Source organism: Siniperca chuatsi, linkage group LG15, assembly GCF_020085105.1.
Source record: "Siniperca chuatsi isolate FFG_IHB_CAS linkage group LG15, ASM2008510v1, whole genome shotgun sequence".
Classification (NCBI taxonomy): Eukaryota; Metazoa; Chordata; class Actinopteri; order Centrarchiformes; family Sinipercidae; genus Siniperca; species Siniperca chuatsi.
The window spans coordinates 4826921-4847298 of NC_058056.1; the positions used below are offsets into that span (position 1 = coordinate 4826921).

The following is a 20378-nucleotide window of genomic DNA, read 5'->3' on the forward strand; positions in this document are numbered from 1 at the left end:
TTGCAGTTACGTTGCCAGCTCTCTCGTTTGCGCTGCTCGACTTTTTGTTTGCAGCCCTAACACAAACCTCTTGCGTGGGCGGGTTTTTTCAGGGGTGCGTCCCCATTTGTTAATGAGTTTTTGAATGACAGCTCAGAGCATCTTCTTCTCTCTGAAGAACAATGTAATATTGTGGAACCTTATCAGACCCGAACCTGAATATAATGTCTATTATATACAGTGAGTACGGAAAGTATTCAGACCCCTTTAAATTTTTCACTCTTTGTTTCATTGCAGCCATTTGCTAAAATCAAAAAAGTTCATTTTATTTCTCATTAATGTACACTCAGCACCCCATCTTGACAGAAAAAAACAGAAATGTAGAAATGTATGCAAATTTATTAAAAAAGAAATACTGAAATATCACATGGTCATAAGTATTCAGACCCTTTGCTGTGACACTCATATTTAACTCACATGCTGTCCATTTCTTCTGATCCTCCTTGAGATGGTTCTACGCCTTCATTGGAGTCCAGCTGTGTTTAATTAAACCGTACAGCTCACAGTGCATGTCAGAGCAAATGAGAATCATGAGGTCGAAGGGACTGCCCAAGGAGCTCAGAGACAGAATTGTGGCAAGGCACGGATCTGGCCAAGGTTACGAAAGAATTTCTGCAGCACTCAAGGTTCCTAAGAGCACAGTGGCCTCTATAATCCTTAAATGGAAGAAGTTTGGGATGACCAGAACTCTTCCTAGACCTGGCCGTCCAGCCAAACTGAGCAATCGTGGGAGAAGAGCCTTGGTGAGAGAGGTAAAGAAGAACCCAAAGATCACTGTGGCTGAGCTCCAGAGATGCAGTAGGGAGATGGGAGAAAGTTCCAGAAAGTCAATTATCACTGCAGCCCTCCACCAGTCAGGGCATTATGGCAGAGTGGCCCGACGGAAGCCTCTCCTCAGTGCAAGACATATGAAAGCCCGCATAGAGTTTGCCAAAAAACACATGAAGGACTCCCAGACTATGAGAAATAAGATCCTCTGGTCTGATGAAACCAAGATTGAACTTTTTGGCATTAATTCTAAGCAGCATGTGTGGAGAAAACCAGGCACTGCTCATCACCTGCCCAATACAATCCCAACAGTGAAACATGGTGGTGGCAGCATCATGCTATGGGGGTGTTTTTCAGCTGCAGGGACAGGACGACTGGATGCAATTGAAGGAAAGATGAATGCCGCCCAGTACAGAGATATCCTGGAAGAAAACCTCTTCCAGAGTGCTCAGGACCTCAGATTGGGCCGAAGGTTCACCTTCCAACAAGACAATGACCCTAAGCACACAGCTAAAATAACAAAGGAGTGGCTTCGGAAACAACTCTGTGACCATTCTTGACTGGCCCAGCCAGAGCCCTGACCTAAACCCAATTGAGCATCTCTGGAGAGACCTGAAAATGGTTGTCCACCAACGTTCACCATCCAACCTGACGGAACTGGAAAGGATCTGCAAGGAAGAATGGCAGAGGATCCCCAAATCCAGGTGTGAAAAACTTGTTGCATCATTCCCAAGAAGACTCATGGCTGTACTAGCTCAAAAGGGTGCTTCTACTCAATACTGAGCTAAGGGTCTGAATACTTATGACCATGTGATATTTCAGTTTTTCTTTTTTAATAAATTTGCATAAATTTCTACATTTTTTCTACGTTTTTTTCTGTCAAGATGGGGTGCTGAGTGTACATTAATGAGAAATAAAATGAACTTTTTTGATTTTAGCAAATGGCTGCAATGAAACAAAGAGTGAAAAATTTAAAGGGGTCTGAATACTTTCCGTACCCACTGTATATATCTATCTTCACTCTCCAGCAAAGTTCTACCCCTAGTGCTGAGTCTGCCACAGCAGCTGTACAGAACATACTTTCAATTTTTAACAAGTCATTGGGCAAGGGCAGCACAGATAACAGTCAGGGACAAAGTTCGGGGCAGCGCGCAAGCATGGATCAAAAAATGGCCAGGTCTAAAAGAGGAGAACTCTTTCCATGCCTGAAGACGTGACTCATTCAGGGGTGATCTATCTTTGCTTCTCTGACAGACCCTCTCATCAAGCAACTGTCTTTGTCTATCTATCTATCTAAATTAAAGAAACAGTTGAAAATGTATAATACAGACTTGCATTTTAGGTCTCCAGCTTGTTTAAAAATGCATATCCAAAGATGAAAACGATCACTGGAGGATGGCTTCTTTACAAAGCAGCCAAATTAAAAAAAAATTAAATTAAAACTCATATGCATGTTGTAATGGAATTATAGTTTGAACCTGCTGTGAAATTTTTCCAATAAGTTTTAAAAAATTTTAACAGGCATTTATCTGTAGTTCCTCCTGAATCAGAGGGATACACAGTAAATATGATCAGAAGTACCTCTGGAGGGGGAAAAACCATGCTCTACATTGTTTGTTTACAGGAAGAATTTGATCTAGCACCTCCTCCCTATAATGAGTTTTTACTCATGCCAAAGGCTGAATGAGAACAAGAGGTAAAAACAAGTCTACTTGTTGCTTGTGAATAACTGCTTCCTAGAAACATGGTTGACAAGCAACTTATTCAAAATGTAACTTCCTTGTCTATGTTTCGATAACTGAGGTACTCTCTTCTGAGAAGCAAGTAAGTTGCTTCTCACATCTGGGGTCAAAAAACTAACTTATTGTCATTCAGACTGTTTTCAACATTCTTTTTATTTTAGCCAACAGAAGGAAAGGACAAATCCTGGTTGACTAACTAAGGCATGCATGCTCATATGTTGTCTGCATGTTCTCTTCAGCCAGTAGCTATATTATTATTAGGGGTGCCGCAAAGTGAACAGCCTTAGAAAACCGGTCAACCACGATGAGAATGACTGTTAGCTTGGGACGGGTGTAAGCAGGTCACAAAGTCCAGGGCTATGTGGGACCACAGGCGGCTGGGAACAGGCAGAGGACAGAGCAACCCAGCAGGGGGATGATGAGAGGATTTTCCCCAGGCACAAATGATGCAGGCAGCCACAAAAGCACGGGTGTCAGCCTCCATGGTGGGCCAACAGAAGTGCCTCTTTAGTAGGTCCAGGGTGCAGTTAATACCTGGGTGACAGGAGAGTTTGGAAATGTGCCCCCACTGAAGTACCTGGGAACGTGCCGTATCAGGGACAAACAGCCGGTCGGGTGGTCCATTACCCGGATCAGGCTGTGATCGCTGAGCCTCCCTCACCTTGGCCTCAATCTTCCAGGTGACAGCAGCAATGATGCGCAAGGATGGGAGGATGGCGTGAGGAGTAGTCAGCTGTGTATAAACAAGAGAGGGTGTCCGGTTTGATGTTTCAGGACCCTGGGAGAAAATTTAAAGCGGCCGAAGAACAGGGCCCACCGGGCCTGTCGCAGGTTGAGCCCTCTTGGCAGATTGAATGTAGGCAAGGTTCTTGTGGTTGGACCACACCACAAATGGCATCTCCGACCCCTCCAACCAGTGTCTCCATATCTCTAGTGCCAGCTTGACCGCAAGGAGCTCTCTGTTACCCACGTCGTAATTGTGTTCAGCTGGAATAAGTCGATGGGAGAAGAACGCACAGGGATGGAGTTTTTGTTCTGTGCTGGAACACTGAGTGAGTACCACCCCCACTCCAGTGTCTGATGCATCCACCTCTACAATTAACTGCCGGGAGGAGTCGGGTTGAGCGAGGATAGGATTGAGAAAATCCCTGACAACGTCATTCACCAGTGCCTAGAAGACGGCAGGTGTGTTGGTAAAACCGAACGGCATAACCCGGTATTCGAAGTGGCCCAGCAGTGTGTTGAACGCCGTCTTCCACTCATTTCCTTTGCGGATCCTGACCAGGTGGTAGGCATTTCTGAGGTCGAGCTTTGTAAATATGGTGGCTCCCTCTAGTGATTTAAACGCAGCATTAATCAGGGGAAGATGATACTTGTTCCTCACAGTGATGTTGTTTAAGCCTTGATAATCAATGCAGGGGAGGAGAGATTTGTCCTTCTTGGTGACAAAGAAAAACCCTGCACCGACTGGGGAGGATGAGGAGTGGATGATGCCTGCTACCAGAGACTCACGGATATATTTTTCCATGGACTCCCTCTCAGGGCGAGACAGGTTTTATAACCAGCTGGAGGGGAGAGTAGCACCAGGAAGCAGATCAATGGTGCAATCACAGGGATGTTGAGGTGTTAAGGATAGGGCCAAATCCTTTCTGAAAACCTCAACCAGGTCATGGTAGACTGCAGGAATGGAAGTCAGGTCAGGCGGGTCTGGAGTGTTGACGCCATCTGCCGGTGGAATCGCGGATTGCAGGCAGGTCGCAAGGCAGAAGGAACTCCAGCTGATGACCAGTCAATGTGTGGGTTGTGAAGACTTAGCCATGTGTGGCCTAGAACCAGTGGGGAATCAGGGGATGTAATAACGTTAAACCAGATGGTTTCAAGATGATTACCAGACAGAACTAGAGTGACAGGTATCGTACGGTGAGTCACATGTTAACGGTGAGTCCCCCATGCACACCAAAGTTAGTCACGGAGTTCCACAAGGTTCTGTGCTTGGACCGATTCTATTCACTTCATATATGCTTCCTGTATGCAATATTATTAGGAAACACTCCATAAACTTTCATTGTTATGCGGATAATACCCAATTATATCTATCGATCAAGCCAGATGAAACTAACCAGTTAGCTAAACTTACTAGCATGCCTTAAGGGCATAAAAACCTGGATGACCTGCAATTTTCTGATGTTAAACTCTGACAAAACTGAAGTTTTTGTACTTGGCCACAAACACCTCCAAGACACATTATCGAAAGATATAGTTACTCTAGATAGCATTGCCCTGGCCTCTAGCACCACCGTAAGGAACCTCGGCGTTATCTTTGATAAGGATTTATCCTTTAATTCCCACATGAAACAAACTTCAAGTTTTTGTACCCCAGCCTCTCCCATGAAGACATTCATGGGTGCTTTGCGGAAAGAATTTCTGACAGGTCAGGATCATTACACTTTTAATAACTCACAGATAAACATGAAAGTAATTCGTAAGGTTTCTTCAGTGTCTTCCCCTTTTGATTGGTGAAAGTGTTTCTTGTCTTTGAAGATGGTGCAGCAAGGTTGCCTAAAATATTTTTATTCCATCAGGATGGCAAAGGAAAAATACAAAAATATGACCTTGACAATGGCCTGTTCCGGTGCGTTTCTGACATTAACAGTATTTTTCAGTTGCATGATTCTGCCTACACACACATACTTGTACTGTAGTCAAACTGTAACTAATAAAGATGCATTGTCTGTTTTTGCTCATTCCTTTATTCATTGTCATTGCAGAGGACTATATGGCACCCAGCTTGTGGTGCTCAAAGTGCCAAAAAATTATATTTGAAAAACTCAACAGTTGTCTGTTGTCTGTTTCCAGAAATCATGACCCAGTTACTCAAGATAATCCACAGACATTGTTGTGAGCAGTTTCATGTAGGAACTATATATCAGACAGTGGTTAGAGAAGCCAGCGAGAAAACTCACACGCTTTATGGATTCTGCCATTGCATGAAAATATCAGGAAGGTTATAGGAGGAGGAGCAGACTGTTGTTTTACGTAACGACGAACTGAGAAGCAACCATACATACAGCCAAGTGTTGCATGTAGCTGAAGTTAGCAGGCTGGTCTTGCCTAGCTTGTTAACCAGCATGTCCACAAAGCATTCTGTTTACACTTTCTTTCAGTCTATCATGTTGCATCACTCACGTGGGTCGCATTTTTTAGTAAGAAAATCTGGAATAACAGTACTACGGAAGAATCACATACCTGATTTTTTGTTTTATTTGTTTTTATTGTGGGACATGCATATGTGTTTATTGAGGGAAAAAAGATTGTGTGGGTGTGATAGAGTCAGTGAGTGAGAGAGAGAAAGAGAAAAACACTCACCTGATTAATTTATGGTTGGTGTCTACATGAACTAAGGACAATGTTTCAGGAATGCAGTAGCTTCTGAGAGCTACAAATCCCAGTTGTATCATGCTGGCCAAAATTCAAAAATCTAGCCTTCACCAGTCTATACGCAGCATGGGGCATTGCTCATTTTATGGACCTCACGACACGATCAAGTTCATCATCAGATATTTTGGAATAGCATCCACGAACAGAGAGGCCATGTTCTTTCACCCACCTGTTAAGTGTTCTTCTTGAAACACCATACAACTTGTATCTCTTTGACGTTTAAGACCATCAACGTCAATTTCCAGGCATGGCCGTCCCAGATTCCCCACAGTGACAGTTACAATATCTGACACATTAACTGATGCTTCTTCAGCAGATTGAACAGGCAACCTAAGGGTGTAGACTGTTAATGAGTTCCAGTAGGGTGTTTAGGTGATATGATGCCATTGTTGCCAAGGAAAGCTCTTGTTGAGCAACGTCCAGGAGGTAATCCAAATCTATTGTTTCATTTCTAATAATCAAGCTGAATCTTGCTTGAATCCTCTGCAAGATTTCCTCCCGTACTTACTCCTGCACGAACAGACATTGCAAGTCAGCACAAAGTAACCCTAATGTCTATATAACTGAACACATTTCATTACATGATCCTAAAACGCTAATTCTATCACAGATTGCACTTTGATCAAAACGAGCCATGACCCAACAGCCAATGTAATTAGAATATAACGCTCGATGTATTTGGATTTCAGTAGAAAAAAAAAAAAAATTGTCCCAATAATTTAAAAATTTTTTAGAATGGAATTGGAATTGAATAGGAAGAGAGCTAAAATCTGATAATAAATACCAGTAATTTATGTATAGCATGTTGCAATATAAGCCCAAGATAGGCCCAAGCTCCACATTTGCATATCAAATAACGCTTGTAAAATGAAAATATTCAAAATCAATTAGTGACATTGTAATGTATTAGCTGGATCATAATCTGTTATAATAGACCATACTAGGCTACCTGGGACTGCATCGTAGGTCTGTTCGGGCACACACACACGCACACAAAGAGTACACTAACAGTCAGGCTAACGTTACTTAGCTAGCAATCTTTATAGATAGTTAGCTAACGTTAATTAGTTAGGTAAAAGCTAACTTACATAGTAAAGCTTAGCTTTACTTAACACAAGAAAACCACAAAAGGTCTAGTAGGCTACAGGACAGACAACATATATAATCAATACTTACACTTTGTAGCAATCCAGTAAAGTTTACGGTGTTTAGGGTGTCTCTGTCAGCCATGGATGTGACTGCTAAAATCATGCTGCACTGTACAATGTCCGGGACACTGAGATGTGATTCAAAAACTCATTAGCCAATGGGGATGCACCCCTGAAAAAACCCACGCAAGAGATTTGTGTCAGGACTGCAAACAAAGTCCGGCAGCGCAAACGAGAGAGCTGGCAGTGTAACTGCAAAAACACCACTGAGAGCAAAGGTCTGATCAGCAGCAGAGGGAACTGTAAACAAAAGGACATATTACCAAAAAAGTAAAAGACCAATAGTTTGTTTGCAAGTTATGAGTTTTCTTTTGAGAGGACTTTTTTTTGCTTCACTGAGTTTTATTCTGTCTCAAATTCTTAGTTTTGTCTATTATTTGTTTTGTTTGATTTTGGTACAAATCTGATAACATATCAAAGGCACTTCTTTAAGTGAAACTTAAAAAGTACAAAAACACAAGAAAATCTACGGCCATTAAATTCTAAAAAAACGGGCTGGGGGGGGGTTGTTTCGTCACGTACAGAGCAGGAATTATGACTTGTCAAAACTTTTGAAATTTGACTTAAATTATTATGTTTAGACTCCACTCCAGCCAACTGGGGTTTTACCAAAAGTACTGGAAGGTATTTGCACATACTGGTAATTATCTTTCATTTTGCCAAGGTTTATGTCTCTATCACATGCCAACTTATACAATTAAAAAATGCAGAATAAAAAGAAGCAAATGACAAAAGAAGTTTTAGCTCTCTGGGATGGAACATTGAACAAAGAAAGGCAGCTGAAAAAAGAAGTCTAATTCACATTAACCAGAGCTAATAAAAGTTCTCAAACTGATGTATGAAGAAAAAGGACAGCAGGACATTAAATAATAATGTTATTATAAAATGTTATTGTATTATATATATTATAAAAGGATGCCTTGTAGAAAAAAGTCACATTTTAATATGTGTCCTTATGAGTGTACCTTGAGAAAGGGGAAGTGGGCCAGCATGTTGGCCACCCTCTCAGCATTGTGTCCCTCATTAAGGAAGTCTAACTCCAGTGGCATGTTCTTCTTGGCCTCCTCCACCAACCACATGAAGGCAAAATCCGGGAAGAGCCAATGGACTGCCCTCAACAACACCTTCAAATTAGAAATCAGAATCAGCCTCTGTCAAGTACACAAAAACAGGCCCAAGTGAAAATAGAAACATCTTTTGCTTGCTGTAATCACTCCTCCTGTTCATACAGGCCATTAAAAGATTCCTTCATAAAGCGTCCCCAATGTAACTGATGGGGGACAAAATCCACAGTCCAGAGATCAGAAAGCAAAAGCCTCATATCAATTTCAGATAAACTTTGGAATATATTTTTGTTCCGGACAAGGACTGTCCCCTGTCACTTTGGAACATTGGAAGCAGGCTAGGATAGGATGTTCGAATGGAATGGAATAAACCGCACTAAGCTGGTTTCAATCCTATCTATCAGATTGATCTCAGTTTGTACATGTTAATGGTGAGTCCTCCATGCACGCCAAAGTTAGTCACGGAGTTCCACAAGATTCTGTGCTTGGACCGATTCTATTCACCTTATATATGCTTCCTTTAGGCAATATTATTAGGAAATACTCCATAAATTTTCATTGTTATGCAGATGATACCCAATTATATCTATCGATCAAGCCATATGAAACTAACCAGATAGCTAAACTTCAAGCATGCCTTCAGGACATAAAAACCTGGATGACCTGCAATTTTCTGATGTTAAACTCTGACAAAACTGAAGTTTTTGTACTTGGCCACAAACACCTCCAAGACACATTATCGAAAGATATAGTTACTCTAGATAGCATTGCCCTGGCCTCCAGCACCACCGTATGGAACCTCGGCGTTATCTTTGATAAGGATTTATCCTTTAATTCCCACATGAAACAAACTTCAAGGACTGCCATCTTTCACCTATGTAACATTGCAAAAATCAGGCACATCCTGTCTCAAAATGATGGTGAAAATCTGCTGGACTGGACTATTGCAATTCGTTATTATCAGACTGCCCGAATAAGTCCCTTAAGACTGTCAAGTTGATCCAGAATGCTGCGGCACAGGTACTGACAAGAACTACGAAAAGAGATCATATTACGCCAATATTAGCTTCTCTGCACTGGCTCCCTGTAAAATTCAGAGTAGAATTTAAAATCCTTCTCCTCACCTACATAATGGTCAGGCACCATAGTATCTATCTATCTATCTCATAGTACCATAGTACCTTATTACCTCATTAGAACACTGCGCTCCAAGACTGCAGGAATACTTGTGGTTCCTAGAGTCTACAAAAGTAGAATGGGAGCCAGGATCTTGATAACTGAAGGTTATCAAGATCCTCTTCTGTGGAATCAGGTCCCAGTTTGGGTTTGGGAGGCAGACACCATCTCTACATTTAAGAGTAGGCCTAAGACCTCTTTGATAAAGCTTATAGTTAGGGCTGGCTTAGGTGAGCCCTGAATCATCCCTTAGTTATGCTGCTATAGGCCTAGACTGCCGGGAGACTTCCCATGATGCACCTCTTTCCTCTCTCCTTCTCTCCCTCTCCAGCTGTATGCATTTCTATCCCATTACTGCATGTAACTAACTCAACATCTCTCTCCCGTAGTTTTGTGCTTTCTCGTTTCTCTCCTCTCTCCTTCTGTTGCTTTCAGCAGGTATTTCTGCCTCTGGAGTTGCAGAGACTGGATCTGTGGTTGTAGGCCCCTTGCTGCCTCTGTGTTCCTGCTCGACAACTACTACTACAGTTGTTTTTATTGGCTCTGTTACTAATACTGTCATTATTATTCCTATAGCTGTCATTCCTATTATTATTATTATTAATTTATTAATATTAGTTATGCTGCTATAGGCCTAGACTGCTGGGAGACTGGATTGCAGTCGTGGGTGTACAACGTGAACAAGAGGAGGCTGAGAGTGGAGGAGGTGTGACTGCCAATCCAAACTGTCTGGGGTCTGTTTGTGAGGAAGTCCAATATCCAGTTGCAGAGTGTAGTACTCAAGCCCAGAGTGCTAAGTTTGCCAATCAGTTTCATGGGGAATTTCATGTGTTGAATGCAGAGCTGAAATTAACATCATTCTGATGTAGGTGTTGTTATTTTCAAGGTGTGTGAAGAGTGGAGGGCAGTGGAGATGGCATCCTCTGTGGAACTGCTGGATCTGAATGCAAACTGGTGAGGGTCCAAGCTGACTGGGGTGTTGTCTTTGATGTGCTGGAGAACCAGTGTCTTAAAGCACTTCATCAGAATGGGGGTGAGTTTTGTAGCCTATCATGATCTGGAGTGTCTGCCACATGTCTTTGGTGTTGAGGTCTCTCTCCAGTCTCTCCTGATGCCTCCGCTTTGCCTTCTTGATGCCAGCTTTCAGTCTCGCTTTGGAGGTGCTGTATGCTTCCTTGCCATCTGACCAAAAGGCAGATTTTTTGGCTCTGGACAGGTCCTTCACATCTCCATTCATCCAGGTTTTCTGGTTGGGGAATTATTTTATTGTCTTTGTGATCACCACATCAACACATTTGCTCACATTCCTCAAGATTGACTGGTTTACCTGGGTGGCAGCATCTTTGAACATGTGCCAGTCTGTGCACTCAAAACAGTCCTGTAAAGCTATTGTAGCTTCATCTGTCCACACTTTGTTTTTTTCTGATGGTCCTTTTAATTAGCTGGATAAGTTGGCTTGAGAAGCAGGGAAATTGGTCTGATTGTCCAAAGTGGGGGTGGGAGAGCTGTCAGGAATGTTTGAGTAAACATGATCCAGGGTATTGTTTCCCCTGGTGGGGGTGTGGACATGCTGGCGGAATTTAGGAACAGTTCTGAGGCCTGTTTGATGAAAATCACCAGCTACAATAAAAATACACATGACAAAACCAGTTGTTTTGTCATGTGACTGCTGATGACCTCATACAGTTCCTGTAGTGCATTTTTTGAATTTGTGTCTGGGGGAATGTACATAGCAGCAACAAAAACACAGAGTCTGCCTCCCCTCATCATACTGGAATCTTGCATTCTGTCAGCGCGGAACACGCTGGTCTGCCCATCGAGTGCAACAGCTTGAGAGCCAGGTCTCTATAAAGATGTCTCTGGTTTCCCGTTGCTGGATTAGCCTGAGTCTTATTTCGTCTACTTTATTTTCCAGCGACTGGACATTAGCCAGGAGTATGCTAGGTAGTGGAGTAGCCTTAGGTCCAGGCTGGGTTAGGTTAGCTCTTAACCCAGCTCTCCTCTGGACCAAACGGTCCAGCTGGTCCGGCAGGGTGGTCAGAAGATGTGTGCAGCAATCGTCTCAAGGTCCGCTGTACTTACTCCAATCCCTGCACTTGTTTTTCTGTCATCAAACTTACTTCAGTAATAAAGGAGAAAAATAACAAATAAAAACAAAAATGAATCAGAAATACTTTATTGATTCCCAAAGGGAAACTCTTTAAACACAAAATGAAACACATAGTGCTGAATTATGTTAAACTGCATTAATTTGGTAGACATGGCAGATTGTCTTACAATAGGCTATTGTTCTGGTTTCAAAAAATGAGAAAATGTATCAACTTTTAAATTAGCATATATCTTGACAATTGTTTGATATGCACCACTGCATAGGTCATTGATGAAATACATTGCATTATGTTATAAAGATGGCCTCAAGGCAGACTGCTTTACAATTATCACAATTTAATATTTACCATAAGAGTACAGACCTGCATCACTGAATGAAAAAAATAATATTCCCAGACACTAATTCTGAACAAATACACTCATATTCTTGAATATATACATTAATGAATTTGACTCAAATCATTTTCTGTTCTTACTTTTCTGTTATTACTTGTGTAACTGTATGAGACTGTTTTTACTTATGTACTAACTCAAACTTTAATACCATTGCAGTACAGACCTGCATCACTGCTTGAAAAAAAGATTAGGCTAATATTTACTATTTATGAACAAACACATTGTCTTACACATGAATACATTAATTCATTTTCTGTTCTGTTTTACTTGTGTAACTAACCTATGAGAATGAATTATAACTGAGATATTTATGAATGACTGTTATGAAAAGCATTGCCTACCCATGTAATTTAGCCTAATGGGAACAATTAATACGGTCTCTTCTCTTTTCAAGACCATCAAAGTCTGGCGTTATGTCTGATGTTGAAATATGCAGCACAGAGGACAGATATTTTTCCATCAACCGTGATCTGTAAAGTGACTTGTTGAAATGTGTGAAGAACTTGGTCATTTGTCAGGAAAACAGGATCAGCTTGGCTTTGAACACTTGCACGTATGAATACTGCTCATGGACGAATACATTTTTCCACTGCAACTTGAGATTGAGGTGGTTCAGATGGCCCATTACATCCACCCTGAATGCCAAGTTGCACACCCAATCCGGGTCTAGCAACTCTGCGAACTCGTCAGCTTTATCCACAGTCACCAGCAACGTCCCTATCTCTCTTCTCAACTCCCACACACCTTCCCCACGCTCAGCCAGTGAACATTCGAGTGGTAACACTGTTTTAGCGAAATGATTAAGTTGCAACACAGATTTACACAGGGATTACTGGTGAATGATGCAGTGTAGGAAGATCAAATCTGAGATGGGGTCGTCCTCTCTTACCCGGTCCTGTATCCTCCGCAGGAGCCCGATGTTCTTCCCGGTGAGGTTCGGCGATCCATCAATGGTCACGTTCAGCAATTTAGTCCATGGCAGGTTCAGTCTCTGCAAACATCTTGACACTCTATTGTAGAGGTCCGATCCTTTTGTTGTCCCCCTCATTGACTCCATGGCAAGAAATTCACTATTCACTATTTCAAACCTGTCATTGATCCTTCGAATGTAAATAAGTAGCTGGACGATATCTTTGACATACGTGCTCTCAACTCAGCACGATGGAAAATTATGTGAAGTCAGCTGCCCTTTTTGACAATTCAGCAGACAACTCTTCATCAGTTACTTCCACACGCCAAGTGACTGTGCGATGAGACGGACTAATGTTTTCAAACTGACCTTTGTTGTCAGGGCACAGTATGCTACCTACCTCTACCATATAGTCTTTCAAAAATTCTCCATCAGTTTCTCGAGTTTGTGTGACAGCATGTAGCTAACTTTCTTTGCAGATTCTTGGATGGACGACTGCTTTGTAAAATATTCTGCCTGGCAATTAAGTTGGAAGACAATTTCAGGGCTTTTTCTTCTCTTTCCCACTATGACAAGTTTGTGGCATAGTTTGCATGCTTGGTCGAAAAAAGTCTGTTGATGTTGTATTCTTTGAATACCACAATACTCCCTTGGCATATCAAACATACTGCCTTTGAACTGACACTCGTGATGAACTATTTTGATATCCTCTCTGTTAAAAATGCAATATTCAGTCAACTTTTCTATTTTTTGACACTTCATCGATTCTGTCATCACAACTGCTAACGTTACTAGCCTGTCACTTGAGAATGGTGAGGATTGTAGTCATTTGCCTTGAGATTCAGACCTGACTATGATAATTCTTCTTTCCTTGCACTTTTTGCAAGTTGTGTTAGGTCACTGACAGACAGAGAATAACATGCATCAGTTGTCCAGGTTTGAGGCCAGAATGTCACAAGTCTGTGTCTCAGACCTCTGAGCCACCAGGACACCCCAATGCTTCTCCACTTATTTCAAAGTAGTTTAATAGACACAGACTCACCTCCATCACTACTATGTCCTTGGAGCTCTGTCTCTGGACTTTGGGGTGTTGGACCTTGACAGCCACTGTCCTCCCATCATGCAGCACTGCCTTGTGGACCTGGGCTAAGGAGGCTGCACCCTGAGGCTTCTCCTCAAAGGAGACAAATAACTCTGACAGCTGCAGGAGAGAGAAAGGGATGGAGAAGAAAAGAGCAGGAGAGAGCAGGGACACTTCGACCTGTGGGCTGGGGGAAGCTGGGATTCTCTATCCCTTGTTTACCAACAAGGGATAGAGAATGATACAGAAGACAGGAGGGAAAGGGGTGTGGGGTTGGGAGTGTGAGAGGAGTGTAATCATCAATGGTGGGCGACTGTGGCTTAGTGGTAGAGCGGGTCGTCCACCAATCGAAAGGGGTGGCGGTTCAATCCCAGCTTCCCCCAGCCCACAGGTCGAAGTGTCCCTGGGCAAGACACTGATCCCCAAGTGTGAGTGTGTGTGAATGATTAGTTTCTTTCAACTAATGAGCTGTTGGCACCTGCCATCAGTGTGTGAATGGGGTGAATGTGATATGTACTTAAAGCGCTTTGAGTAATCAGAAAGACTAGAAAGGTGCTATATAAGTACAGTCGATTTTACCTTTTTTTTTAACATCAATGTGAGCACCTCTATTTAGAAGCTATTATTAGGTACTGTACAACTGAAGGAGGCTAAACAAATTCCGACAGAGGTGTACATATAGGTATAAATGTAATTTATTTCTCAAATTTTATATAAATGGCAATAAAACCCCAAGAAACAGTTGTTGATCACTTGCGGCCCCTACTGGCCGGTTAAGAGGAGTGAGTTTTTCAAACATTGTGAATCACCGCAACCACAAGAGGTCCTTGAGCATACAGCAACCTCCTGGGTTGAAAAATGAAGGCAACGCAGAAGTGCCAAAAACTGCAGTTCCTCGAATGGCCACTTGAGGCTCCAAAAGCAAGTCAATCTCCAAAAGCCCCAATGTTAAAATGGCCAACATCACAGCAGCAATGTTTACAGTCTGTCATTGGCTGGATCCACCACACTGAGCTTCACACGGGCTCTTCAGAAACCTATGGTAGACGTCACGCAGATGTCCATATTTTATACAGTCTATGGACCAAACGCATGATCGGAGATAATAATTAGTGAATGAAAACAGTATTTCTGTTAAAAAGAATATGTTCTTAGCAGAGTGGTGAATATGACATGACTCTGCTGTCAGAGTAATTCCACCCCTGCTCAATGTTTTTTACCTGGCCTTTTACAAGGAGAAATGAATGAATGAATGAATGAATGAATGAATTAATTAATTAATTAATTAATTAATAAATAATCAATTTAATTAATAATCAGTTTAGTCTTGATCTGAAGTTGCTACAGAGTTCTTGTCTCGGGACAGTGACTGGAATATCCAAAAGCGGATATCATTCTTTCATACACACAAAAACACAACCAATGTTTTATAAATGTTTATTTAACTACTAACTACACACACAGGATAATAACTACTAGACTACACAACAACTATACTACTAGACACACAAATGAATAGATAAATGCAACCATGACTGAATGATATTGTCACTGACACGCCAGGCTCCACAACCTCACAACCACAGGTACTCCCTCACCAGAATTCTAATCAGACACCTGTTGCCAATCACACACCTGATCCTCATCTGCATCGCCTCAGCCCCAGTACATAAACATCCCACTCCCCTCAGTCAGTGTCCGGTCTTGTTTCTACTAGGACAACACTCTCTACCCTACCAGATAACGTGTCAGACTCCAGCCTCGAACTGTGTGTGTGTGTGTCTCCCCTCCTGAGTTCCATTCTCCAGCTCTGTGTTCTCCTGACTCCCGTGTTTGTTTCCTACTCCCGATCTCCGACTCAGCAAAACAAAGGACGGTATCAGTACTCATCATCACCCATTCTACTTACTGCTTGTCTGACTCGTGTACAATAAACCATCTGTGTCTCCACCTCGGTGTCTCCTGCTATTCTGTCCGTAACAGATATGAACAGAGCGATGAATAATTAATAAGTGAATGAATGACCATTTGACACAGAAGATGCAGTGAATGATTGTTTTGGTTAACGGTATTAACTTGTGTAAACACAGACTATGTGGACAACTTCAATAGTTACCAATTAAATAAACTATAGGACCGTTCAGCAACTGAGAAGTTTTGGAAAGCCAAGGGAGATTATTATTAGGAATTATTAATCACTTGAAGTGATTTAGCTATACCTATGTTGATAGAAGATCGTAATTTTCATCTACGTTTTCTAATTGTTCCTATTAAGCTAGAGCATCAAACCCCAATGTCACAGAAAAGTCTCTGTTGTTTCACCTGATGTTTGGCTGAGCAGGGCAAGCGTGGAGGGTGCCATGGAGGGAAGAGGAGTAGATAAGCAATGCCATTTCTCTGTGGCACTCTGTGACGATCAGTTATGGATGAAACTCCCCTGAGTTCCATGTTTCAGGCCGCGCTGTCGGTCCCACGGGGCGACTTTGGCCTGAGTCGGAGCACTTCCTCCATAAGCAGAATGAAGAAGTTCGGTTGTGACAGCAACACGGTGTGAGCATCTGCCAGATGTTGACTGAGTTAAAAGTTTGTTACGGCACTCGTTAGGACTGGATGTAGCAACTTCTTTAATCTGGTAAACTTAAGTTCGCTAATAGAGTTTCTTTCTTTAAGAGTTAAGTCTTTGAGTCTATTTTGCGCCATCTCGCCATCTGTCTTTATTTCTCTTTCTCTGCACCACGTGCGTAAGACCGAGGTTTTCTTCTTTTCTAACCTTGTCGTGTTAGATCTCAAAGATGGCACAGCATCCTTTTAGCAGGCTTCTTTCTTTCAGAATTGTTGGATATGTGCATTTTTTGGGGGTTGTGTCCACTGTCTTAAAGAGCAGCAGAGAAGAGACAAAAGAGATCAGATTGAGCCAGGACAAGAAGTTTACTCTTGTCTTAATGTCTTCTGTAAGAGGGCGGGGTTGTTTGTATCCAAGGCGTGAAACTTAGTCCACTCCCAGCATATCTTAAAATAATTCACAATATTCTTTCTAATTAAACCTAAAACGTAAAGTTTTAAGTTTAATTCTCCCATGTTAAAGCTTTGTCTTATCAGTTGTTGGAAGGCACCACACTTGAATAGAGCAGGATATTGTCCACTTATATAATATAAAGTAATTAACAGACAGTGTTAAAAGTCATACATGGTAGGCCTAATATACGTTACGATCTGCAGTCATGACGACACACCATATGTAGGTTATCCACACATATATCTGTAACAGGACATGAAATAGTAAAATAAAAGTTATATCTCTGGAATGTCTTGTCTGTCAGCTTGTCTTTCCTCTCAGAGGAGTGATCGGAGGAGGGGGATTAGTAGACACAAACACGCGCTCTGAGGGCCTGTTGAATTCAGCCTTTCACCTACATTTCCTCTTAATATTAAGGTTAAGACAACAAGAGATCAGTTGTTATACAGAAAACGGTGATCCATACTTTGTATGACATCATATTAATTTCTTTACATAATGAACATTTCTTGTTGACAGGGTCTAGTGGCATCAGCATGACAACATCAAGTTCCACATTCTTCTTACATTGTTACGCAACGTAACACATTGATTAATACATTTGATTCTGCATGGCAAAGTCATTTTCTTTATTCCTTTAGTCTTAACGTTTCAGGTCCTGGTTTTAACTTTATGAAGCCCAGAGATCATGAGATGTTCATTAAAAGAGGGTGGTGTCTGGTTGTGTTATACACGACCAGGGAGAGTACATCGTAATTTACTAAACTCATTTAGGTTGTTCATGCAAGTGAGTTTTTGTAGGCTGCCGTAAATTGAGAAATTGTCATTCAACTTTCCATTAGTGACCTGAGTCCGGCAAAAGGTCATGGGACAGAGGAGGTTGCTGGAGAAGGCTTATCAGTGCTCTGGACAGGCCTGGTTTAGCCTGACTTAGAAGCCAGCTTTCAGAAAAGTCTAATCCTTTTCATTAATAAAGATCCAAAATGTTCATCAAGATCGGGGATGATCATGTTACAAGAGCATAACATTTTACATTTGAATTGTTTCTGTAGCTAAAATTATAGTTATATAAATATATAATTAGTATTACTCGACCAAAAAACATACAGAAGAATAAGACATTTCAAAGCATTGCTGAAAATGCAGAAATGTGAAATGAATTTGTAGAATTGGAAGCTGAACTGCATAACCTAAAGAAGCTAAGAGCTGAAATACATTGCTAGAAAAGCTGGAAGCTAAATTGTCATATTGTCGATGGTTTTCACTTGAATTGTTAAAAAAACAACAATATTTTAAAAAGTACAAATGGTTTAAAAACGTTGAATAGAAGCATAAATGTCCTTAAAAAGCAAGTTTTAACATTTGAATGGTTTCTGCAGCTTAAAATATGCAAAAATAGTAGTCCACCAAAAAACACACGGAAAAGAGAAAACATTATCTAAAGAAGCTAAGAGCTGAAATACATTGCCAGATAAGCTGGAAGTTACTGTAACATTGCCACTGTTTTTCACTTATATTTTAATAAATTGTTGAAAAAAGCAGTACAAATCCCCACAAAAGTCCCCACAAATATGGCAAAACCAGTTGCTGTGTGTATGTCTGTGTGTGTTGTGTGTGTGTGTTAATAACAATCCTCCCGAAGATAGAAAAAAAAAAAAGCAGTTTTGGTGGAACAGTGTGTGGAACTCCTCACAAAGACATTAAAAACAGTATGTGTGTGTGAAAGTCCCCACAAATGCAGAAAAACAGTTGTATGTATGTTAGTTTGTGTGTCTGTATGTGTCAGTCTTTGTGTATCTATATGTCTGTGTGTGTATGTGTGTGTTTGTGTGTGAGAAAGACAGAGGTAGTGTGCATGCGCCAACGTGCCTGTTGCCTGTTGCTCCTTCTTGTCGTCTTACTTTTTCCAACTTTTAGCTTTCCTTTTCTTATAAAACTTAACAAAATTTTGTGTAAGTGTAATTTAAACTACGCTCTTTACAAAAATGAGAGTAGAGAGTGTTTTGTTTTTGTTTTTTTGCCATTAAACATGGCCATTAAACAACAAACTCCTGCTACTCGATCAGGGCACTGCTACAGAACAGCTGTTTGGCCACATTGTTTACAGCAGGGAACAGCTGATCATGCTGAAGCCACAAGTCAGGCTCAGAACAACCGATGTCCCCACTGAGATCTGGAGGAGGACACACCGAGGATGCAGAGGTGGAACGAACCGGCGAGGGAAGAGAGAGGGGTCCAGACAAAAGAGACTTAAGACGTACGGTAAACAGTGGCGCGAAATTAGGAGCGCTCGAGACAGTCACTTTCGCGGCACGGTTTAGATGCATGCAAAACACATATGGTAGTGTGTGTGAGTGTGAAAAAGCAACGCGCCCGAAAATGTCACGTGGTAGAGACTCTCAGCATAGTTTGTTATTATATGACTATTTTGGTACAAACATTTACCCGCCAGTGTGGTGGATAGCCTTCCGAAATTTACCCGCCAAACAGAAAATCTACTCACATTTGGCTCTTGCCGGGTGTTAATTTGCTTCTCTTTATCACATCATACAGATGAGAGCTGAGCTCTCACCACACTTGCCCCACTCGGTTTATTTTCTTAACCTGAGTTGGTTGAAGGGGGCAAGTGAAAGACTGAAAGGACATCATAGGGAAAAAAACAAGAACTGAACTAAGAAACTTAAGCTGGCTCACTATGGAATATTTCTGTGGTTTATTTGAAGGACTGGTTAACCAATTGCACAGAGAACTGTACTGTGTTCAGTATTACTGTTAAATAAATGCCGGCATATGTTCTGAATAAGCTAAGCAGGTGTTCTGGTGTTTTATTCCTCGACTCATCCTTGAAAAGTACCTAGGTTATGCGCCTGTGCGTATATCACTCCATGATCCAGTGATATACGCACAAGCGCTTGTGTTGGTTTTGGCTAGGAGAAAGACTGGACATCTTCCTTCATATTCATACTTCAAATTGTACTGTTGGGGGAATTCCCCTGCTGACTGTACCTAGTGAAACATAAAAAGTCTAATTCGAACACGATGTTGGCCCATCAGGTAGAGGCTGAACATGAGCCTTGTAGAAGATGCCACCAGATGATGAATAATGCAAGCAGCATGGGATCCTGTGTGGAAATAGCTGAGTTATTCATTATGCAAATATGCTAAATGGAATGAAATTGTCTGCACACACCAGTGTCAACCCACTCTGACGATGAGAATCCAATGGGATCTGACATGCAAAGAGTGCTTCCATGGGTTAAGGAAATGTGTAATTTCTCTCACTTTAAGCAGCAGCAAGAAATCTGAGAAATCTCAGTGAAATTTAAAAATTAATTTAAAAATTTTTGATCATTTTTAGATAATGTAAAAAAAAAAGGAAAAAAAAGAAAAGAAGGCTGGCACTAACGGTCCAACCTCTTTGTCATGTTTGC

General features: G+C 41.5%; 1 protein-coding gene across 6 annotated transcripts in view; it reads right to left on the reverse strand.

The window, feature by feature from the left end:
• Positions 1–20378, reverse strand: part of adck1 (aarF domain containing kinase 1) — a 165019-nt gene that overhangs the window by 73385 nt on the left and 71256 nt on the right. For 5 of the 6 annotated variants that reach the window (XM_044166396.1, XM_044166395.1, XM_044166397.1 and 2 more), the window contains 2 exons: positions 13893–14051; positions 8161–8319 (listed from right to left, as the gene is read on the reverse strand). In XM_044166396.1, the coding sequence (XP_044022331.1) occupies positions 8161–8319; positions 13893–14051 (318 nt within the window). The remainder of the gene's footprint in view (positions 1–8160; positions 8320–13892; positions 14052–20378) is intronic. The other variant, XM_044166398.1, reaches the window with a different exon arrangement.